Source organism: Tupaia chinensis, unplaced genomic scaffold, assembly GCF_000334495.1.
Source record: "Tupaia chinensis unplaced genomic scaffold, TupChi_1.0 Scaffold144016_1, whole genome shotgun sequence".
Taxonomy (NCBI): Eukaryota; Metazoa; Chordata; class Mammalia; order Scandentia; family Tupaiidae; genus Tupaia; species Tupaia belangeri.
In genome coordinates, this window is record NW_006203868.1 from 583,410 (window position 1) to 602,480 (window position 19,071).

The window sequence follows — 19,071 nt, forward strand, 5'->3', positions numbered from 1 at the left end:
ATAAACATGTCGGAGTTCCGTTTGTAATCCTGGTTAAAGTAAATGTACAGTTTAAACAATCCATTCTGTCAAAGGGGTAGAGCTTCTCTGTTTGGGGCGTGGGGAAGCAGAGGATTTAGAACTGCCATTTCCCTCAATGACACAGTAATTAGCGAATCATTTGCTTTCTCTGTTAAAGCAGAAGCCTTGTCTTTGTTGGGGGAGGGGGCGGGGAGACTGGCAAAGGGTCACTGAAAACAGCATGAGGGGTCACGTTATATCCAAGGCTCAGCCGTGGTGAGCTTGCGAGAGCTTGTTGGGAATGTAGACTTGCCCATTTACTTGACCTGGGAGATGGAATTGTTTTCCTACCCTGAAATATAAAAGGCTCTCACAGCTGTCGGCAGACATGAACAGGACTGTGATCAAGTGTGGCAGTGTGTGTTTTGAAGGCACCGTGCTGGTTTCCCATCGGTTGACTTAAAGGTAACCTGGCCAGCGCCTTCCGTGCCTGTCTGATCTGCTGCCCCCTGGGTCTCTCTTGGAAAGACCTAGATGCAGCCCACAGTCCTGTCCTGGACCCAAAACCTTGGACATTTCCCACAGCTGTGCTTGGTTTCTCTGTGAACTTGAAGGCCCTCCTTTCCTCATGACTAGAATGTCTGATGCCATTTCATTCCTTTTGGTAATAAGAACGAATGAGGTTTATGGACAGCAAACATCCCTACTGTTCATCTCAACAATGCTGTGTTGACTCCCAGCCCATGCTCTCTCCCTCGGGCGTTGCTGACGAGGGGTTGACATTCTCACCTGTGCTGAAGAGGACAGGTGATCCATGATCTTTCCTTCCTCCCAGCAGCTCCTTTTTTTTTCCAAGAGGTTTTTTGCTATAGAGCATGTGCACTCGCCAGACAGACAGAGACAAAGAGAAAGTGAGAAATCACCCCCCAGGGGGGATGGCCACACCACAATCCCTTCTCCTCCATTCTCCTCTTGGGATCTTGGGCACATATGCACACGCGCCCGGCGTGAGTTTAAGCCACTGGGTCCAGGACGCGAACCGCGGTCGACTACGTGGGAGTCCAGCAACATAGCCATTACGCTAACTGCTGGTCCCAAGCAGCTCCTTCTTAATAACTGCCCAGTCCCTTTAAGGACTCTAGGACAGGAAGAGCTGAGAACTTGAGCAGGTGATTTTAAACAATATTGTGTTTACATTTTTTTAAAAATTGAGGTTCATGGTCTTCTTATGAAGGGATCTTTCAAAAACCTGTATTTAACAGGTCGTTTTAGCATATATAATAGCATCTGCTTGGTAAGCTGCCTTAATGGTAGCATTCTGCAAGTAAAAAGCTAACAAATTTTCTTTTAGTTTTAAATGTTTAGGTGTCAAGGACAATACTATGTACTAAGAATCTAAAAGTGAATTAAATGTTTTTCCTTTCTGTAAGGAGCCTCCTTAGGATAAAGACTACAGAAACAGAATTTCAATAATGTACTAGAAGTACAGTAACTGGTACCGAGGAACATGTGTATGTAGTGTGTAGTGTGTATTTGGCTGAGTATAAGACAAACATCAGAACTTGTGTGTGTGCACGCACGCAGTATGTAAGTATGTTGGCTGAGTAGATGGCAAATGAATGTTCCAGGCAACAGAACTATTGGAATGAGTATCTCGGCCAGTTGAAGTGCTATGTTCAAGTCTTACATAGAGCCAGCAAGTGGTGTGGTTGGTTAAGGCTCTGGACTTGTACATGGCCCACCATGGTTCAAGTCACAGGCCTGGCAGCCTGACTGTCATGCCAGGCACGTGTGCATGTATGCCCAAAATCCCTGGAGGAGAAGGAATTGCAGCATGGCCATCACCCTTGAGGGAGGATTTCTCGCATTCCCTTTCTCTGTGTGTCTGTCTATCTGTCTCTCTCGTGAGCACACGTGCTCTATGGCAAAAACCTTTAAAAAAAAAAAAAAGGCTCACAAGTCAGAAACTTCCTTCTGTCTTTTTTGGGGAATACAGTGATTAATGACCTAACCTTTAAAGTTTAGGTTGTGGCTGGTGCCGTATTGTAATATGCTGATAAATCTTTGTCCCATCCTCTGTGTCATGACCAAAAATCTTCCTTATCTTAATGAATATTTTCTCCTCCTTAGTCCCAGCTTCTTTCCATGTGCTGTTCAAAATTTGTGTGACATCATCTTCAGCAAAAATGTACTCGTTACTTCAACGGTAGCAGCTGAATGAGCTCCTGACAACCTCTGCTGAGTGTAGTTTCCCGCAGGCCCTAGCTATAGTCTTGGTGGATCATGAAAGCAGAGCAGGCTATGAGTCAGCTGATGCTTTAGTGAAATTCTTCTAAAGGTAGTTCATTTGTATTTCAGATTGCTTCCAAGTATGACCATCAGGCAGAGGAAGATCTTCGCAACTGGATAGAGGAGGTGACAGGCATGAGCATCGGCACCAACTTCCAGCTGGGCCTTAAGGATGGCATCATCCTCTGCGAGTAAGTTGCCACCCTCGGGTCTGTCTCTGCAGTTCCAGCCCATTCCACTGGCATCTGCCTTGCCCACCTCCAGACCTTGATATTCCGCAAATGTGTTTAATGCTTTCCCTCACCGAGGTTACAGGAACAGACTTTATAACACATTCCTTGTTTCTAGGTGACCAGTCAGTAAGGTGTCTCTTACATTTTTCTTTCCAGACTCATAAACAAGCTTCAGCCAGGCTCGGTGAAGAAGGTCAACGAGTCTTCGTTAAACTGGCCTCAGGTAACAGCCAAACCAGCCACCTCTGGCTTTGTTTACTTTTTATGTAGTGAAAATTTGACTTCAGTGTTGTTTTGTTGGATTTGTTATCTTCTTAAAATAATTTTTTTTTGAGAGGTTTTTGCTATAGAGCGCGTGCGCTCGCCAGACAGAGAGATAGAAAGCAAGAAATCACCCCCCAGGGGGGATGGCCACGCCGCAATCCCTTCTCTTCCGTTCTCCTCTTGGGATCTTGGGCACGCACGCACACGCGCCCTACGTGAGTCACCACCAGGTCCAGGACGCGAACTGTGGTCAACTATGGGAGTCCAGCGACATATCCATTACGCTAACTGCTGGTTCCATTTTAAAATAATTTTTAATAGTTTATCATTTTAGCAGAAATCTGTGTTCATGGCTATATTCAGTTTGCCATTTAAAAAATGTTTCCATAATTACTTACTGAACTAGTTCTGTAATTATTAGATGTCTAGCTTAGAAGTTGTCCTAAGATAGGAAGGTTTTCCTGTCTGAGTTTTCCTTGGTCTGTCTATTGTAGGAAGGATTTGACACAGCTTGCAGAGAGAAACATTACCTAGAGCACATGGGTAAACCAGGGACAAGTAGGGCATTTAGTATAACAACACTGTCAGACTTGGCCTTAGTTTCTGAATATGTATAATTAAGATATTTAATCTGAAGTATATGTTTAGAGATATGAGAGAATCAGCACGTAGTAACTGAATTTATTTTGAAACTAAAACATTCAGTGAATTGTTTATTAATATGAGTAATCATGTACCTTTTGATAAAATTCCAAGCATGAAAAGCTCAGACACAGGATTCTTAAGATATGTAAGGAAGGTCTTGCCCTTAACAAGCTGGAAAAACTGACCTGCTGAAAAATACCCTCTTTTTAGTCTGCTTTTCCAGAGAGATCTGTACTTAGAATGTACCTGGCAAAGAATCCTTGGTAAGGAGTTTTGTGTCTGGCATCTTGTAACTAGGCTTCAACACTTAGAATTCTTAGACATTGTGAATGTTAATTTTTAGCTCCAAAGTTATCATTGTTTTTCTTTATAGCTGGAGAATATTGGCAACTTTATTAAAGCCATTCAGGCTTATGGTATGAAGCCACATGACATATTTGAAGCAAATGATCTTTTTGAGAATGGAAACATGACCCAAGTTCAGACTACCTTGGTGGCTCTAGCAGGTCTGGTACGTACATGTCTTCAACGACTGGTTTAGAACTCTGCACGGGGCGCCTTGGTGGTGCAGGGCTAACACACTGCTCAGGCAGTGCCAGACCCACCTGGAAGACCATGGTTTCATTTCCCTGGTTGGCTTTACGTGCAGAGCACACCCCCATGATCCTAACTGGCTGGGAAGGCTGGAGGGAATTGTGGCATGGGAGCCTATTGGGTGGGATGTGCTTTTCTTTCCCCCCTGTTCTCCCCTCCCCCTCCCCTTCTCCTTATCCCACTCCTCCCCTCCCTCTGCATCTCCCCTTCACCCTCTCCTTCAAGAAAGAAACTTTAAAGTCCCCTCTGTGTTGGTGATGAATTTTATCATTGCTTCCCTGTAAGATTCAAACCAGGTGTGGAGAGACCTCTCTCTTCTATAACTGTTAGCTTGTGGAAAGGCTGCTGGCACCAGCTGCCTCATGTAAGATAGTTTAATTTTAACTGACATCTCAGAGGGCACAGTGTATTACCAAATAGCCTTAAATATCTTCACCTCCAGTGTGGGTCTCCCCTAATGAAGCCTTTGTTTCGGGACATACCATTTCTTTGTTCCTTCTGTAAAAAACTGTTGGCAGATATCTATTTTAGTGTTTCTTTTCAGTGAGTGCATGTTTCTGTCTAGGCCAAAACCAAAGGGTTCCATACGACCATTGATATTGGAGTTAAGTATGCAGAAAAACAAACAAGACGTTTTGATGAAGGAAAATTAAAAGCTGGCCAGAGTGTAATTGGCTTGCAGGTGAGTAATGTGGTCACTTATTCAATTACTTCTTTGATATCATTAATTCTTACCATGCTGAGCATTAAGCCTCGTAAGAATAGAAATAGTATATTGTGGGGCTGGTATATAGTGTTTTTTGAAGCTCATGAGACAATGATAACGATTTTAGAAGAAACCTCACATAGGCCACCTGATTTGATGCTTGTCCGGGAAATGAAAATTTTTTGCTAATCATATTGTTATTTTAATGTTCTTGACCAAATGAGGCTGTTTTACAAAACCTTAATGCTCTTTAGTTATATGAGTAACACATGATACAAGAAAAGCCTGTTAGACTTCGTTAGTTTAGTTCTTGGGAAATACTTACGGAAGACGGTTCTTTTATATTTTCTTCCTTCACATCAATTTCCGGAAAAGTATCACAAAAACCTGTTGCTAAGTCCCCCAAATGCTTTGGACTTTATTCTGATACAGGCTTGCTATCATGCCTTCTCTTGATTGAGTCTAAGTGAGGTGGATTTATTTTTATACAGTATAAAATTGTGTCACTGGAGACTGGAAATCTAAATTCCAAACAGGTCGTCAGCTGGTTAAATTATAACTCCAAGAAAGGAACTTGTAACAACGATATACTAGAGTTTGAAAAGACAGGTTCAGGGGAAAAAAACAGGTTATAAAATGCTGTGGTCATTTATTTTAAAAGAAGTGCACACATACATTTTTGTTTATGTGGATGTTTCTATAGATGTGTGTCTGTAGTTACATACACAGATACATACAGTATAACTAGAAGGATATTCACAGGCGTGGGCAGTGAATAGATGGTGATACTGTTTTTTCTTCCTTTTTACTTATATGCTTTCTGACTCTTTTCCAGTGAACAGGTTTGACTTTTAATAATAAAGATTTTCCCTAATTTGATTTTTCATTTTTTTGTTATAATAATTTTTTTATACGTTCAGTAATGGTTTTATTTTAGTAAGTCTTATTTTTAAGGAAAAAAGACCAACGGTAGAACACAGTGTATGGCTGGCCCTACAGCCACAGTGTTCTCAGTGGGAGGAGAAGTTAATGATTGTTCCTCTGAACTCGGTGGAGTTCTGGTTCCTCGTTCTGCCTATCTGGCTCTGTCCAGTGCCATGAGAGTTGGTTTTTTTCTCATGAAAATGTTGGTGATTTTGAAACATAAGACACTCTTGTTAAGCTCCCAGAGAAAACACCTGACAATTGCCTTCCCATCTCATGTAGAACAAACTGCCTGGCTTGAGGTAGCTTCTGTTCCTGAAAATGACAGGAGCAGGCACCGCTTCGCTGGGTTATCTGTGCTACAGAAGGAGAGTGCAGGGAATTACCAGTCCACCTCTGCGATAGCCGTGTGCCATCTGTCTGCTCATGTGTGCATGTTTATGTATGACTCGTTATGCAGGGAGACGATATAGAGTGAATTTTCTAAAAATGTCTGTTTCAAAGCTAACTCTTGAAATGTTTGTAAAAGCACAGACGTGAGTTGGTACCGAGTCGACCCTGGGTCCTCAGCTCAGGAACTTTTCAGTTGCGCCCACCCCCTTCCCTCTGTTTAGTGGCACGGGAAGTTTTGTTTGTGCTATACATGTTGATTTTTGCTAATTACGATTCATTATTTTAAACTTAAAAGATGGGAACCAACAAATGTGCCAGCCAGGCAGGTATGACGGCCTATGGGACTAGGAGGCACCTCTATGATCCCAAAATGCAAACCGACAAACCTTTTGACCAGACCACAATTAGCCTGCAGATGGGCACCAACAAAGGAGCCAGCCAGGTAAGCCTTCGCTTTCACACTACAGCAAAGCACACAGAGGGCCGTTCCAAGGCAGCGCTTAGCACCTGATTCTTACTAACTAAAAGCTCGAAGAAGGTATTTGTTGCATAATATATTCCTTCAGGAAAGCAGATTTCACTGGGAAAGCAAAAGAATCAAAGGGCCTTTCCTACAGCAAAAAATAGTATGGTGTGGCTCATGGATCTTGCTGGCAGTCAGAACAGCTGGACTTTCTACCTAACGAGAAAAGGAAAGATATGTTTAGCACAGGGTTCTTGCTACACCATCCAAGTAAAAGAGTACTCATTTAAATGCTGGGTGGTTTTTTTGTTTGTTTGTTTAAGAAGCTTTTAATTAAGTTGGTAGGTAAAATTATCTGGTGTCTTACTAAAAATGATTTAGCAGGGCTAGCAGGTGGCAAGCATGGTGGTTAAAGCCCTAGAACTCGCACATGGCCAGTTGAGGTTCAAGTCATGGACTTAGTGGCTTGAAAATCGTAACAGGTGTGTCAGTGTGCATGCCCCAAATCCTGAGAGGAGAAATGGAAGAGAAGGAATTGCAGCATGGCCATCCCTCCTCGGGGGGTGATTTCTCACTTTCCCTCTAGAGCTCTGTCTCTCTTGAGTGAGCACACATGCCCTATGGGGGTGAAAACAAAAAAAGATGTAACTAGCATTCCAATTAAATGTGTCAGTATGAGTAGATGGAAATGCAGTATGGTCAAAATACAGTGGGCCCCCTTATCTAGGTGGGATATGTTCTAAGACTCCCAGTGGATACTGGAAACTGGACAGTACTGAATCCTACATATGCTGTGTTTTCTCCTATGTATACATACATACCTATGATAAAGCTTAATTTATAGGTTAGGCACGGCATAAAATGAACAGCAATAAAGACAGTAGAACTTTAGTTCAATATAAAATAGAACTAAAATAATATGCCGTCATGGAAGTTATGCGAATGTGGTCTCTCAAAATATTTTATTGTACTGTACTCACCTATTTTGGGATCACAGTTGACCAAGAGTACTGAAACTCTAAAGGGGGAGATAGTGCACCAGTATTAATACTGGTAATAATTAAGCTTTGAAGTTCTTATTAAAAACAAATCAACAGCCCCTCAGGAGGAGCTTGATAACTATTTGAAAGCAGACAGGTCTATTCAACAAAAATGAGGCTAAGCTTTGAAAACCCATTTTCTTATTTTTAGTTTAGTTTAGTTTTGTTTTTCCCTATAGGGCACATGCTTTCACCAGAGACAGAGAGAGAGAAGGAAAGTGAAAAATCACCCCCTGCGGGGATGGCCGCGTCACATCCCCTCTCTATTCTTGGGATTTGGGGCATGCATGCACACACACCCAGCATGTTCTTCAAGCTGCCAGGTCCAGGATTCAGACCACAAAGTCAGCTATGTGGGATCCAGCACCTTAATCACCTTGCCACCTGCTGGGCTAAAGATGATTTTCTTAATGACCCCAGCATGACCTATTGTATCTCTCCTAGCTGCCACTCACATTTGCTTTTTTAACCTCTTTAAGTCTGAAAGTGTGTGCTTGAGATAAATAAACCAGGCATGAGCCCCTGCATTCTGAAAAACAAGGGGTGGAGCTATTTTGAGCTGGCTCTTTTGTGTATCAGTGCATTTTGAAAAGTATTCATTCCATAGGGTCTGCTCGGCATAGTTTTTGTTGAACGTAGTATAAAATTTTGAAACTGGTAACCTACTGAGTCGTAGGGAAAGTTACATTTTTGCGTAGAAAAACATGTCTTGACTCTCCTGACAACCTGATAGGAAGTGTATATTTTTATACTAGGCATTCAAATGTCACTTTGAGGTAGGCAAACATGCTTTATTTTTATATTCTTTGTCTCTCTGGTCCTCTCCTGAATCCAAAGTAGGTAGTGCTGTCTCCATTTTGTATGAGAAACCTGAAACTAAAAAAGTGGGTGAGCAGGAAGGGTAGAGGTTAAGGCGCCAGATCCCACATAGCCAACGGTGCTGCTCAAGTCCCAGACCCAGTGGCTTGAAAATCACGCCAGGCACTTGTGCTGCCATGCCCAAAATCCTGAGAGGAGACTGGAGAAGGAATTGTGGCATGGCCTTCCCTCCAGGGGGTGATTTCTCTCTTTCCCACCCACTCCCTCTCTCTCTCTCTCTCTCTCAGTTACTCTCTCTCTCTCTCTCTCTCAGTCACTCACTCACTCTATCTCTCTCTCTCTCTCAGTCAGTCACTCACTCTCTCTCTCTCTCTCTCTGGCACAGTGCATGTACTCTACAAAACTTTTAAAAAAGTAAGCTTTTTTGAGGCCACTTAACAATTTTATCGGAGAGTAAGAATTTGAAGGAAGGGCTGAAAAACAGTGGCTATTGCTTCATAAAAGTGGTTTGGGGACCAGCAGATAGCATAATGGTTATTTCACTGGACTCTCACATAGTCTCACTGTGGTTTGAGTCCTAAGCCCAGCAGCTTACAGCTCATGCCGGGTGCATGTGCATGCATGCAGGCCCAAGATCCCAAGAGGAGAATGGAGGAGAAGGACAAGGGATTGTGGTATGACCATCTCCCTGGGAAGTGAATTTTCACTGTCTCCCTCCCTCCCTCCCTTCAAAAAAAACCTCCCTCCCTCTCTCTCTCTTCCACTCCCTCCGGCAAGTGCACGTGCCCTATAGTAAAAATCTCTCATTAAAAATGAAGTGATTCAGTATCAGAAGTTTGGTGAGTTAGCTTTACCCTTGAACCACGTGAATATTGTATAGTGTCACATTCACTGAGAGCTTCATAATTTATAAATACAAGAATCGATTTTCACTGTTTTAATTGGTGTATGTATATATATATGTTCTATACCAGGCTGGCATGTTGGCACCAGGTACCAGAAGAGACATCTATGATCAGAAGCTAACATTACAACCAGTGGACAACTCGACTATTTCTCTACAGATGGGTACCAACAAAGTTGCTTCCCAGAAAGGGATGAGTGTGTATGGCCTTGGGCTGCAAGTACATGATCCCAAATACTGTGCTGCTCCCACAGAAGCTGTCATTCATGATGGAAGTCAAAGAACAGGAACAAATGGATCAGAGATCAGTGATAGCGATTACCAGGAAGAATACCCAGAGGAGTATCATGGCGAGTGCCAGAGATTACCAATATGGTGACCAAGGCATTGATTATTAGATTCATACAGAGAAGTTCAGTATTTAGTCCATTGTTTTTATCCAGTGAGAACCAAGCTAGCCTTGAGTAATTTTTATCTTGTCTTCCTAAAACACTATTATGCTTATTGTACCTAATAAAAAAAAATTGCCTTACATACATTCCTTTTTCCTTTTTCTGCCTCTTCCCTAAATAGTTGCCTTTTAGTGCTGTAACAGTTAAATCGTACAGCATAACCGATAACTCGCATATGAAGTAAAAGGAATACTGTGAAAGGGGAGTACTCTTGTACAGCCAATTCTCTTATTAAAGATCTATGCATTTTTACAATCTTATACTTAAACTGGTATTTTCAAACAATAGCAAACTTTTTTTTTTACAGTTTAGTGTATTTGGTTTCTACATGGAAGACTAAACTCATGCTTATTGCTAAAACGTGGTCTTTGCCAACTAAATCTAAGATGCAGCATTTTAGAAATTGATGTTTTTACAGTATTGTTTGCTAATTTTTAAATAAAGTCATGATCAGTGTGCATCTGTGATTATACGTGTACTCATTCTCTTCCCCAAGCTGACGAGATCTTTTCCGAGTGGTGTTTCCGAGGGGGCGTGTATAAAATGGCCTGCAGACGTGCAGGTCTGGGTGGTGCGTTCGCTCTCCTATTTGTGCCAATGTATCCATGTAGAGTTGCTCTGTTTTCTTCAACTGTATTTATTGCTGCATTTCTCAGCATAAACTTATCCCATTGTATTTTTTATAAATAAATATTTTTTTGAACATTCATATGAACACAGGCTGATTATTTTGTGGCTAGCTTCCAGATAAGTAGAATTTTTTTTTTTTAAAGTGCTCTTTCCCAGGTACTTTTATTATAAGATACTTTTACATTCTTTTTATTAAAGACTTGACAAAACAAAAAGGTACTTTAACATTCTTTTTATTAAAGACTTGACAAAACAACTGCACTCTATGCTTATGGAGATGGAGGCTTAGAAAAACGAAGGGACTTGCTTGTCCCTGGCACACAGTAAATGCCAGCCAGGATTCATAGCACCCTCTGAACCATGCTTATTCATGGTGCTTGGCTGTCCCAAACTTACCTTTATTCCAACCTGGAGTCATTGTGTCGTCATCTTCAGGAGCATTGGTAAGCAGGAGGGAATTTTATATTCCTATTCTATGATGCATAAATAGGATGGAGGAACATGGTGGCTCAGACATATAGGATATGTTTAATAATCTGATGTTCAGAGTACAACCTCTCCCTTCATTCATTACAGAATAAAGTCAAGCAGCAGCTAAATACAATAGAAAAGCAGTCACTAAAAGGAAATTGATAACTCTTCTTTGACACCCTGTCAGAGGAGAGATTTCTTCTGACAGGATTGGCTCTACTAGGCTTGGCAGTGAAAATGTGCTTTGTTCCCAGGGCAGATAACCAGGATGATTAATAGGGATGGACACGTGGTCAGATAAACCCACAGAAGCAAAGTTTTCTTGCTCTTCATTCTCGGATGACTGAAGTTTAATGCTTCAGGGAAGTTACACTGTAAATGCCTTTCCTAAGAAACTAAAAGAGCTATACTAGTTTAATGATACTGCTTAAGAAAAAGGTAATTTGCATTTACAGTAGACATGAGCTGTCAGGCTCTTTCTTGTTGACTTTGGAGGTATTTAGGGAGGGAAGTCCTACATCACACCCCCTGGCCGCTCTGCCCAGTCAGTGGGCTCCTTCCTCCTGTTGGAGGAGTGGGCAATTCTATTCACTCACCTAAGAGAAACGAGGCTGCCAATCACCATGGATAAAGTTCCTATTTGTTAAAATCTTTGGGAGGGAAAATCTCTCCCTTTATCTAGATGTCTGAGAATAGGGTATAGGTAAAAATTATTTTTAAAATTAACTTTTTTTGTTTATTTTAATGTGCCCAGAGAGGGACGGAGTGAGAGAGAGAAAGAGAGAAAGCAAGCCACCAGGTCTGGGACTCGAACTGCGGTTGGCCATATGGGAGTCCAGTGCCCTGAACACCCATGTCACTTGCCAGCTCCCCGCTCCCCCCAGGTATAAATATTTTAAGAAATCTTTCTCCAGGCAATTCTCAGGTGAGGATGTGGTTGAAAACTATTCCAGAGTGTTGGAGGTTTTGTTAGAGTGCGCGTGCTTTCAAGCAACTACCTCACATCTGGTAAATGCCTGCCCCTGTCCTGCCCAAGCCCAGTTCAGGTGGTAGTTCCCGTTAGACTTTAAACTTTGGGTTTTTACTGTCCCTGCATCTAGAATTTCATTTGGAAAAGTTAACGTATTTAGTATCTTTCCAGAATACACTGTAGTATAGTATATATCTAGGGAAAAATCCTGCCCTGTACAAGAGCAACATTGAGATTTCTGCTAACAAAGTCCTTTTTTAAAAGAGTTTATTGATTGTGCCCCCAAATCACCTGAGTTTTTACACCTTGTTTAAAAGAGTTTACCTGCCTCAATTGGCCCCAAAAGAGCTATAAACTTTTATGGTTCCAGTATTGTAACGTTCTCAAACAATAAGGAAGACTAGGGTCTATCAGCCTTATCTTTTACTCTGAACGGCTCAAGGAAACTTCCAGGTACAAATACCTAATGCTCACATGGGTTGCAGTTCTGTCCCTTCTTCATTCCTTAGTGAGTAGTTCTCCCGCTGCTCTGCCCTGCTGAAAAAAACTGCTCCTGTTTACAAAACTCTGAAAAACAAAAGGATGAGTTAGACCAACGTTAGTGTGTGTGTTTGTACTGTTGGCAACCATTTACTAGGTGTTCTTGACTGTAATTTCTTTTTTATTTTATTTTTAGAGCTTTATTTTAGATAGACAGTTTAAGAACCAATGACATACCTCTGTAATGATAAAGAAAAGCAAACAAGCTTTCTTTTTAGGAAACCAAAGAGCACAAAACAAGATTACTTCATTCAAGGACTTGAATCTGTAAGAAAGTTTTCCTTGTCATAATACTTTGGTAGGTAACTTTCAAACTTTGGATCTTTAGTCAGCTTCATACCACCATCAGAAACACTGTCTTTAAGAGTTCATAAAGAGAAGCCAAAATAAGTAATCAAAAAAGGAATTTTATTGATGTTTCATATAAAGGATGAGGATACATTATAAAACTATAGAAGTGCTAGTTAAACTTCAGTGCCCGAAGAGTGCTTTGAATGCCCTTTTTAAAGAGTTTTATTGAAACTGAATGAAAGAAAATTGCACACATGTCACGTGACAGACAACAGAAAGGAGGCATCATTTGGTTAAAAGATCCCTGTCTACACAGGATAAGTCAAGTAAGCAACCACTGTTGTAAAAGCTGTTGGAACCAGCCGGCTGCTTTACCAGATAGCAGCACTGGGAGGGCTCTGGGAGGGCGTGGCATGTCTCACACCTGGGAGCCTGGGAACCTGGGTTATAAAGCATCTGAGACTTGCAGATCTGTCAATACTGGTGTGGAAGATGATTTAGTCTATACTGGTGAGTGCGCTCTAACACATGGTGGGGATGACAATGTTTGGGACGCAAGTACTCTAGAACAAAAGGTAAGTTCCAGGCCACTCAAGAGGCCAAACCGAGCTGATAGCACCAGAGGGACATGGATTACTGCTGTGTTCTTCAGAACGCCTTCTGCCCATGGTCATTGGCGGTGCTCCTACTGAGGAAGCCATCTGATCAGTGTTCATCTGTTCAGCTTCACTTCCCCAGGGAAGGAGGATTCAGCGAGACCCAAATCTCTCTGCTCGTACTCAGGCCATGGTAGTGGAAGCCCACAGGGCCCCGTGGAAGAGAAAATGAGGCTGGGAGTGAGCCTGTGTGTGTTTTTTTTTTTTTTTTCAACAGGAGGCTGTGAGGCTGGAGGTGGCAATAGGAAATAAAATGTTTCCTTACCAGAAACTCTTGATCCATAAAGTAGGGCTTTTCCGATGATCCATCATTTGTCTCCAGATCAATCGCAAAACACAGGAAAAGGGCATCCAGCACAGTTTCAAACACAGATAAAAAACTGTGGGCTACTACGTAGGCAAAAAAAGCTACCAGTAACAGAGGGATGGCCCACACCTGGAGCACGCGGTTGTAGTTAAATGCCATCAGTCCTCCAAACACTGTGAAGCACACCACTAACACCTGTCCAAAACAAAACAAAGATATTACTCTCTAAATTAGTTGATCAGGATAGTTTATAAAAGGCTGTGTCAGTTTTAAGGAATGGTCTCATATCTGTGGGAGTGTGCACGTGCACAAGCATGCCCTGTGGTAAAGAATGCTTGTATAAAAATTTGCAGAGTGGGTGGGACCAGCAGTTAGCGTAATGGCTATGTCACTGGACTCTCACGTAGTCAACCGTGGTTCGCGTCCTGGACCCGGTAGCTTAAAACTCAAGCCGGGCGCGTGTGCGTGCGTGCCCAAGATCCCAAGAGGAGAAGGGACTGTGGCGTGACCATCCCCCCGGGGGGGTGATTTCTCGCTTTCTGCCTCTTTGTCTCTGTCTGGCTGGCAAGTGCACACGCCCTCTAGCGAAAACCTCCAAAAAAAAAAAAAAAATTGCAGAGTGGAGTGGAAGGAAAACTGAAAAGCGAGGAGATCAAAAGTAAACTCAATTAACAGGGGTACATAGAATTACATTTTATCTGCTTAGTTTTCATTTTTATATACATATAATACCTCACAAAATCTTTTTCACTTAAAACCACAAAATTTTTAACTTTTTTTTTTTTGAGAGATTTTCACTGTAGGGCGCGTGCGCTCGCCAGACAGACAGAGAGAGACATAGAGACAGAAAGTGAGAAATCACCCCCAGGGGGGATGGTCACGCCGCAATCCCTTCTCCTCCATTCTCCTCTCGGGATCTTGGGCACGCACGCACACGTGCCCGGCGTGAGTTTTAAGCCACTGGGTCCGGGACACGAACCGCGGTCGACTATGTGGGAGTCCAGCGACATAGCCATTATGCTAACTGCTGGTTCCCAAAATTTTTTCCTTTTTAAACACTGCAGCAATCCATTGAGTGAATTGGGCATTATAGTTTAAAAATTAGCTTACTTGCGATTGAAATGGAAAGGTTTTGCAGTGCTGGTGTGGGGAGATACTAGGATTATTCCAGGCTTTTGCTATATGTAATTACTAGATTTCCAGGCACTTGATTACAGGCCATGATGTACCTAATTCTTTACCAGATGTAATGGAGTCCAGCTGGGGGATGATTGCTCCCGATGTTCACAGAGATGAGCAAGGAGGTCTCAATGCTAGTTTATTCAAAAAACAAAACAAAATAAGCCCAAGGAGCCGTCGGTTATCGAATACTCGTTAAGAACTCATTGGCTGAATGGAGTAGAAGGGATTGTGGCATGGCTATCCCTTCTGGGGAGTGACTTCTTGCTTTCTCTCTCCAGTGAACATACATGCCCTATTGCAAAAATCTCTCATAAAAACAAACAAAAAAACCTCATTGGCCCATTTGCCTTAATATATTCCTTGTGGGGAATGTAAGAGAATGGATTAGCAAAAATATTTAAATGATAAAACCTCACTCCAAAGTTTGGAAGTAGTTCTAAGGAAATATTGGGTTGTTGGAAAAGTCATGAAGCATTTTGGCAAAGAAAAACAAAAATACGTCATGACTTTTCCAACAACCTCGTAGATCACCCACAAGCCTATCAAGCTAACAAACAATATTTTCTATTTAAATACAACTACAAAATAGATTATACTCTCTTGAAAGGCACAATTCTTTTGTGCTTCTATTGCTACTGACATTTGAAACGTCTCGGGCCCAGCTGAGCCTTTAGTACATGTGCAATTAACAGACACCTGTGGAGTCCAAGCCTTCCATAACTTGTTACTCACAGCCAACTATGAATAGTACTGCACCGGAGGCATACAGAAAATACCTCAGAAGCACAAGATCCTCAATGCAGAGCAAAGAGTCCCTATATTTGGCATTGGCCAGGTCACAACTGGAGACCAAGAGCTTTTTCACTTCTGGGCACACCAAAGACTTGTATTCGTGTCAGATGTGGAGGGTTAATTGAAAGAAGCAAAGATGTTTAGCTTGGAATAGAGAAAACATGGTGGGAAGGTCAGGGTGTCTGCGGTTAATCTGAAGAGCAGAGAGCTGGAAGTAGGTGAATCCTATATTACAAACCTGTATTGTGGAGAATTAGGCCCAGTGAGTGAAAATCACATAGAAAGAGACACACAGGCACATAGAAACTTCAGACTTGAAGCATGGTCAATAGGGCCTGGGGCTTTTAATCAGCATTTTAGCTACTGTTCCCTAAAACTCAGAAAGGGTACGAGCCATCTTTATTCATAGATATGAAAACTGAAGTTCAGAGCTGTGAAAGGTTCCAAGTCTAGGGCTCTGTCCTTCATTCACACCATGAGATGTTGGGGTTCTAAAATGCTCCTTCATCCCACAAGACTACATACAGTTCCCTGAACAACAACAGAACACTGTTCAGATGACAGCGGTAATGTGACTCTGGCCCCTTTTAGAATAGTAACAATATTATCTTATTTATAGGCACAATAAGGAGAACACGCACACAGGGCCAACAGATGGTGTGGTGGTTTAGGTGCTGGACTCCCACATGACCAATGACGATTTGAGTCCCAGACCCAGTGACTTAGAAGTCACACCAGGGACATGCCCAAGATTTCAGGAAGAGATTGGAGAAGGGATTGTAGCATGGCCATAGCCCCTGGGGGGGTGGGGGATTTCTCGCTTTACCTCTCTCTCAGCTAGCGTATGTGCCCTATGACAAAAACCTAAAAATAATAATTTAAAAAATACATTCATTTTTTTTGGAGTTAATAGCATTTCAGACATGGAAGAGTGGGAGTCAGAATATTAGAATTGGTCACGGGTAAGAATAAGACCAGGTTTAAAGTCCTGGACAAGTTATTAAACTTCAGTTTCATTATCTACAAAATAGGGATACCTCACAGGATTGAGGACTAAATGAGATAATGAAGTATAGCATCTACTTAAGGGTAAGCATGTAAGAAATATTAGTTCCCTTCCAAACTAATTTTCATTTGGGTTAATTTTTTGAATCCCAGTCTCTTTATTTAGTCAAGGTATCTCACCTTTCCTAGAAAAATTATGAAGTCTCCAAAGCTGTTAACAGATATAAAATGTCTTGAATTCTTGGTTAAGATCTTCAGTGCATCTTTTCCTGATGTACAAAAATCTGTCCCATTAATAGCAGTTGCAGTATATGCATTCTGAAATGAAAGACAATAGTTAAAAAGATGATTCTTATCATTACTGATTCAAAGCAACATGACAATATAGAACGTTTGATAGAGTAAGACAGTTTCTATGAACCCGCCATCTCATTTCATTTTCAAAGTCCCTTCTAGTCTTTGATTATACTCACAAACACTTCTAAATAGTTGCAGTAAAAGTAAATACTTCCGGTCAAAATGGAAGCTTGGACATCCCACTACAAACAAATGATGGATGGGTAAAGTATTAATTATTTTATTTATTTATTTAGAGAGATTTTTGCTATTGAGCACATACGCTCACCGGACAGAGAGGCAGAAGGTGAGAAATCATCCCCTAGTGGGGATGGCCATGCTGCAATCTTTTCTCCCCCATTCTCCTCTTGGGATTTTGGGCACAGACACACATACGCCTGGCATGAGTTTTAAGCTGCCAGGTCCAGGACTTGAACTATAGTTGACTATGTGGGAGTCCAGCAGCATAACCATTACACCAGCTGCTGGTTCCAATTATTTTCTTTTTAGTGCATGGTAGAGTTTGGAGGCAGGAAGTTTAGGTCCCAGAAAGAAAGCATGCCCTAGTAATTTGTGAGAGTGTAACCCACAGGTGTGATTGGCATAGAACTAGATTTAGGGGGTGGGGCTAGGTATTTAGCCCCTTAAGTGTGAGAGGTGCTGCTCAGGCCCTTCCTAGGAACTGAGCTCTGTGTAAATTCAACATTCACATTCGATTCAAACGCAACCAATTATCCCAGTAAAAGTGGTAAATAAATGCCCAACAGCCCAGAGAATCTGTACCTTGAGAACAATCTGCAAAAACTTGTTCAGGTAGGTATGTTTGAGATGCTAATAAAGAATAAATACGATGGGGGCTGGCAAGTAGCATGGTGGTCAAAGGCACTGGACTACCACATGGCCAACCACGGTTCAAGTCTCGGACCTGGCGGCTTGCTTTCTCACTTCCTCTGTCTCTCTCTGATCAAACTGGAAAATAATAATGATAATAATGATAAATAAAGTAATTCTAAAAAAAATTTAAAAATTTAAAAAAAGAATAAATAAGATGGGGAGACCAGTAGTTAGCATAATGGCTATGTCACTGAACTCCCATGTAGCTGACTGTAGTTGGAGTCCCGGACCCAGTGGCTTAAACTCATGCTGGGCACATGTGCTTGTGTGCCCAAGATTCTGAGAGGAGAATGGAGGAGAAGGGATTGTGGCGTGGCCATCCCCCCTGGGAGGGATGATTTCTCATTTTCTATCTCTGTCTCTCTCTTTCGGGCGAGTGCATGCGCCCTATAGCAAAAAAAAAAAAAAAAAAAAAAAGAAAAAAAAAAACGGAAAAAAAAAAAAAAAAAAAAGAATAAATAAGACGGTATGAAAAGAGGCAGAGTAGAAAACAATACACTTTTTTTTTAGGTTCTTGCCTGAGGTTATGTGCACTCACCTGAAAGAGACAGAGAGAGAGACAGTAAGAGGGAAAGTGAGAAAGCATCTCGGGGAATGACTATGCCACAGTCCCTTCTCCTTCATTCTCCTCAGTATTTTGCACATACACATGTGCCTGTCCTGATTTTCAAGTCGCCATGTGGGGGGTCCACTGTCTAAACAATACATATTTTAGAAATGGAAACTATACAGTTTAAATAGTGCATTATCATGATTATGTATCTGTTTCCTTTTTTTAAGAGAGAGATTTCTGCTATAGGGCACGTGTGCTGGCCAGAGTGACAGAGAGAGAGGCAGAGAGACAGAAACTGAGACATCACCCCCACAGTGGGGATGGCCACACCACAGTCCCTTCTCCTCTTGGGACTTTGGGCATGCACGCACACACGCCCAGTGTGAGTTTTAAGTCATCGGGTCAGAGACTTGAACTGTGATTGATTACATGGGAGTCCACTGATGAAACCATTATGCCATCTGCTGGCCTCCAAGACTATATATCTGACTTTTTCCCTTTATATAATAAACATTTTCATGTAGCTACATGACCTTTATCAATTTAATTTTTAAATAATTATTTAATTTTATTCATCAATATTATTATTATTATTTAATTTGACCAGAGAGAGACAGAGGGAGAGAGAGAGGGAATGTGAGAAAGCAAGCTGCCAGGTCTAGGACTCAAACCATGGTCAGCCATGTGGGAGTCCAGCACCTTAACCACCATGCCACCT

The 19,071-nt window shown here is 41.8% G+C and overlaps 2 protein-coding genes across 11 annotated transcripts in view; one reads left to right on the plus strand and one right to left on the minus strand.

The window, feature by feature from the left end:
• The first annotated feature begins 2,358 nt into the window (after window positions 1–2,358).
• Window positions 2,359–10,183, plus strand: CNN3 (calponin 3). Its single transcript, XM_014583060.2, has 6 exons — window positions 2,359–2,480; window positions 2,679–2,745; window positions 3,805–3,942; window positions 4,591–4,707; window positions 6,344–6,490; window positions 9,345–10,183. Exons 1-6 carry the CDS (start codon window positions 2,425–2,427, stop codon window positions 9,651–9,653), a joined length of 834 nt encoding a protein of 277 aa, XP_014438546.1. The 5' UTR covers window positions 2,359–2,424; the 3' UTR covers window positions 9,654–10,183.
• Window positions 6,497–19,071, minus strand: part of SLC44A3 (solute carrier family 44 member 3) — a 91,405-nt gene continuing 78,830 nt past the window's right edge. For 2 of the 10 annotated variants that reach the window (XM_014583059.2, XM_014583053.2), the window contains 3 exons: window positions 16,751–16,888; window positions 13,550–13,786; window positions 12,048–12,364 (listed from right to left, as the gene is read on the minus strand). In XM_014583059.2, the coding sequence (XP_014438545.1) occupies window positions 12,296–12,364; window positions 13,550–13,786; window positions 16,751–16,888 (444 nt within the window). In that variant the 3' untranslated portion in view covers window positions 12,048–12,295. Of the gene's footprint in view, window positions 6,728–7,491; window positions 7,530–7,879; window positions 8,428–12,047; window positions 12,365–13,549; window positions 13,787–16,750; window positions 16,889–19,071 lie in introns of those variants that run through there. The other 8 variants (XR_001369569.1, XM_014583058.1, XM_014583055.1 and 5 more) reach the window with 8 other exon arrangements.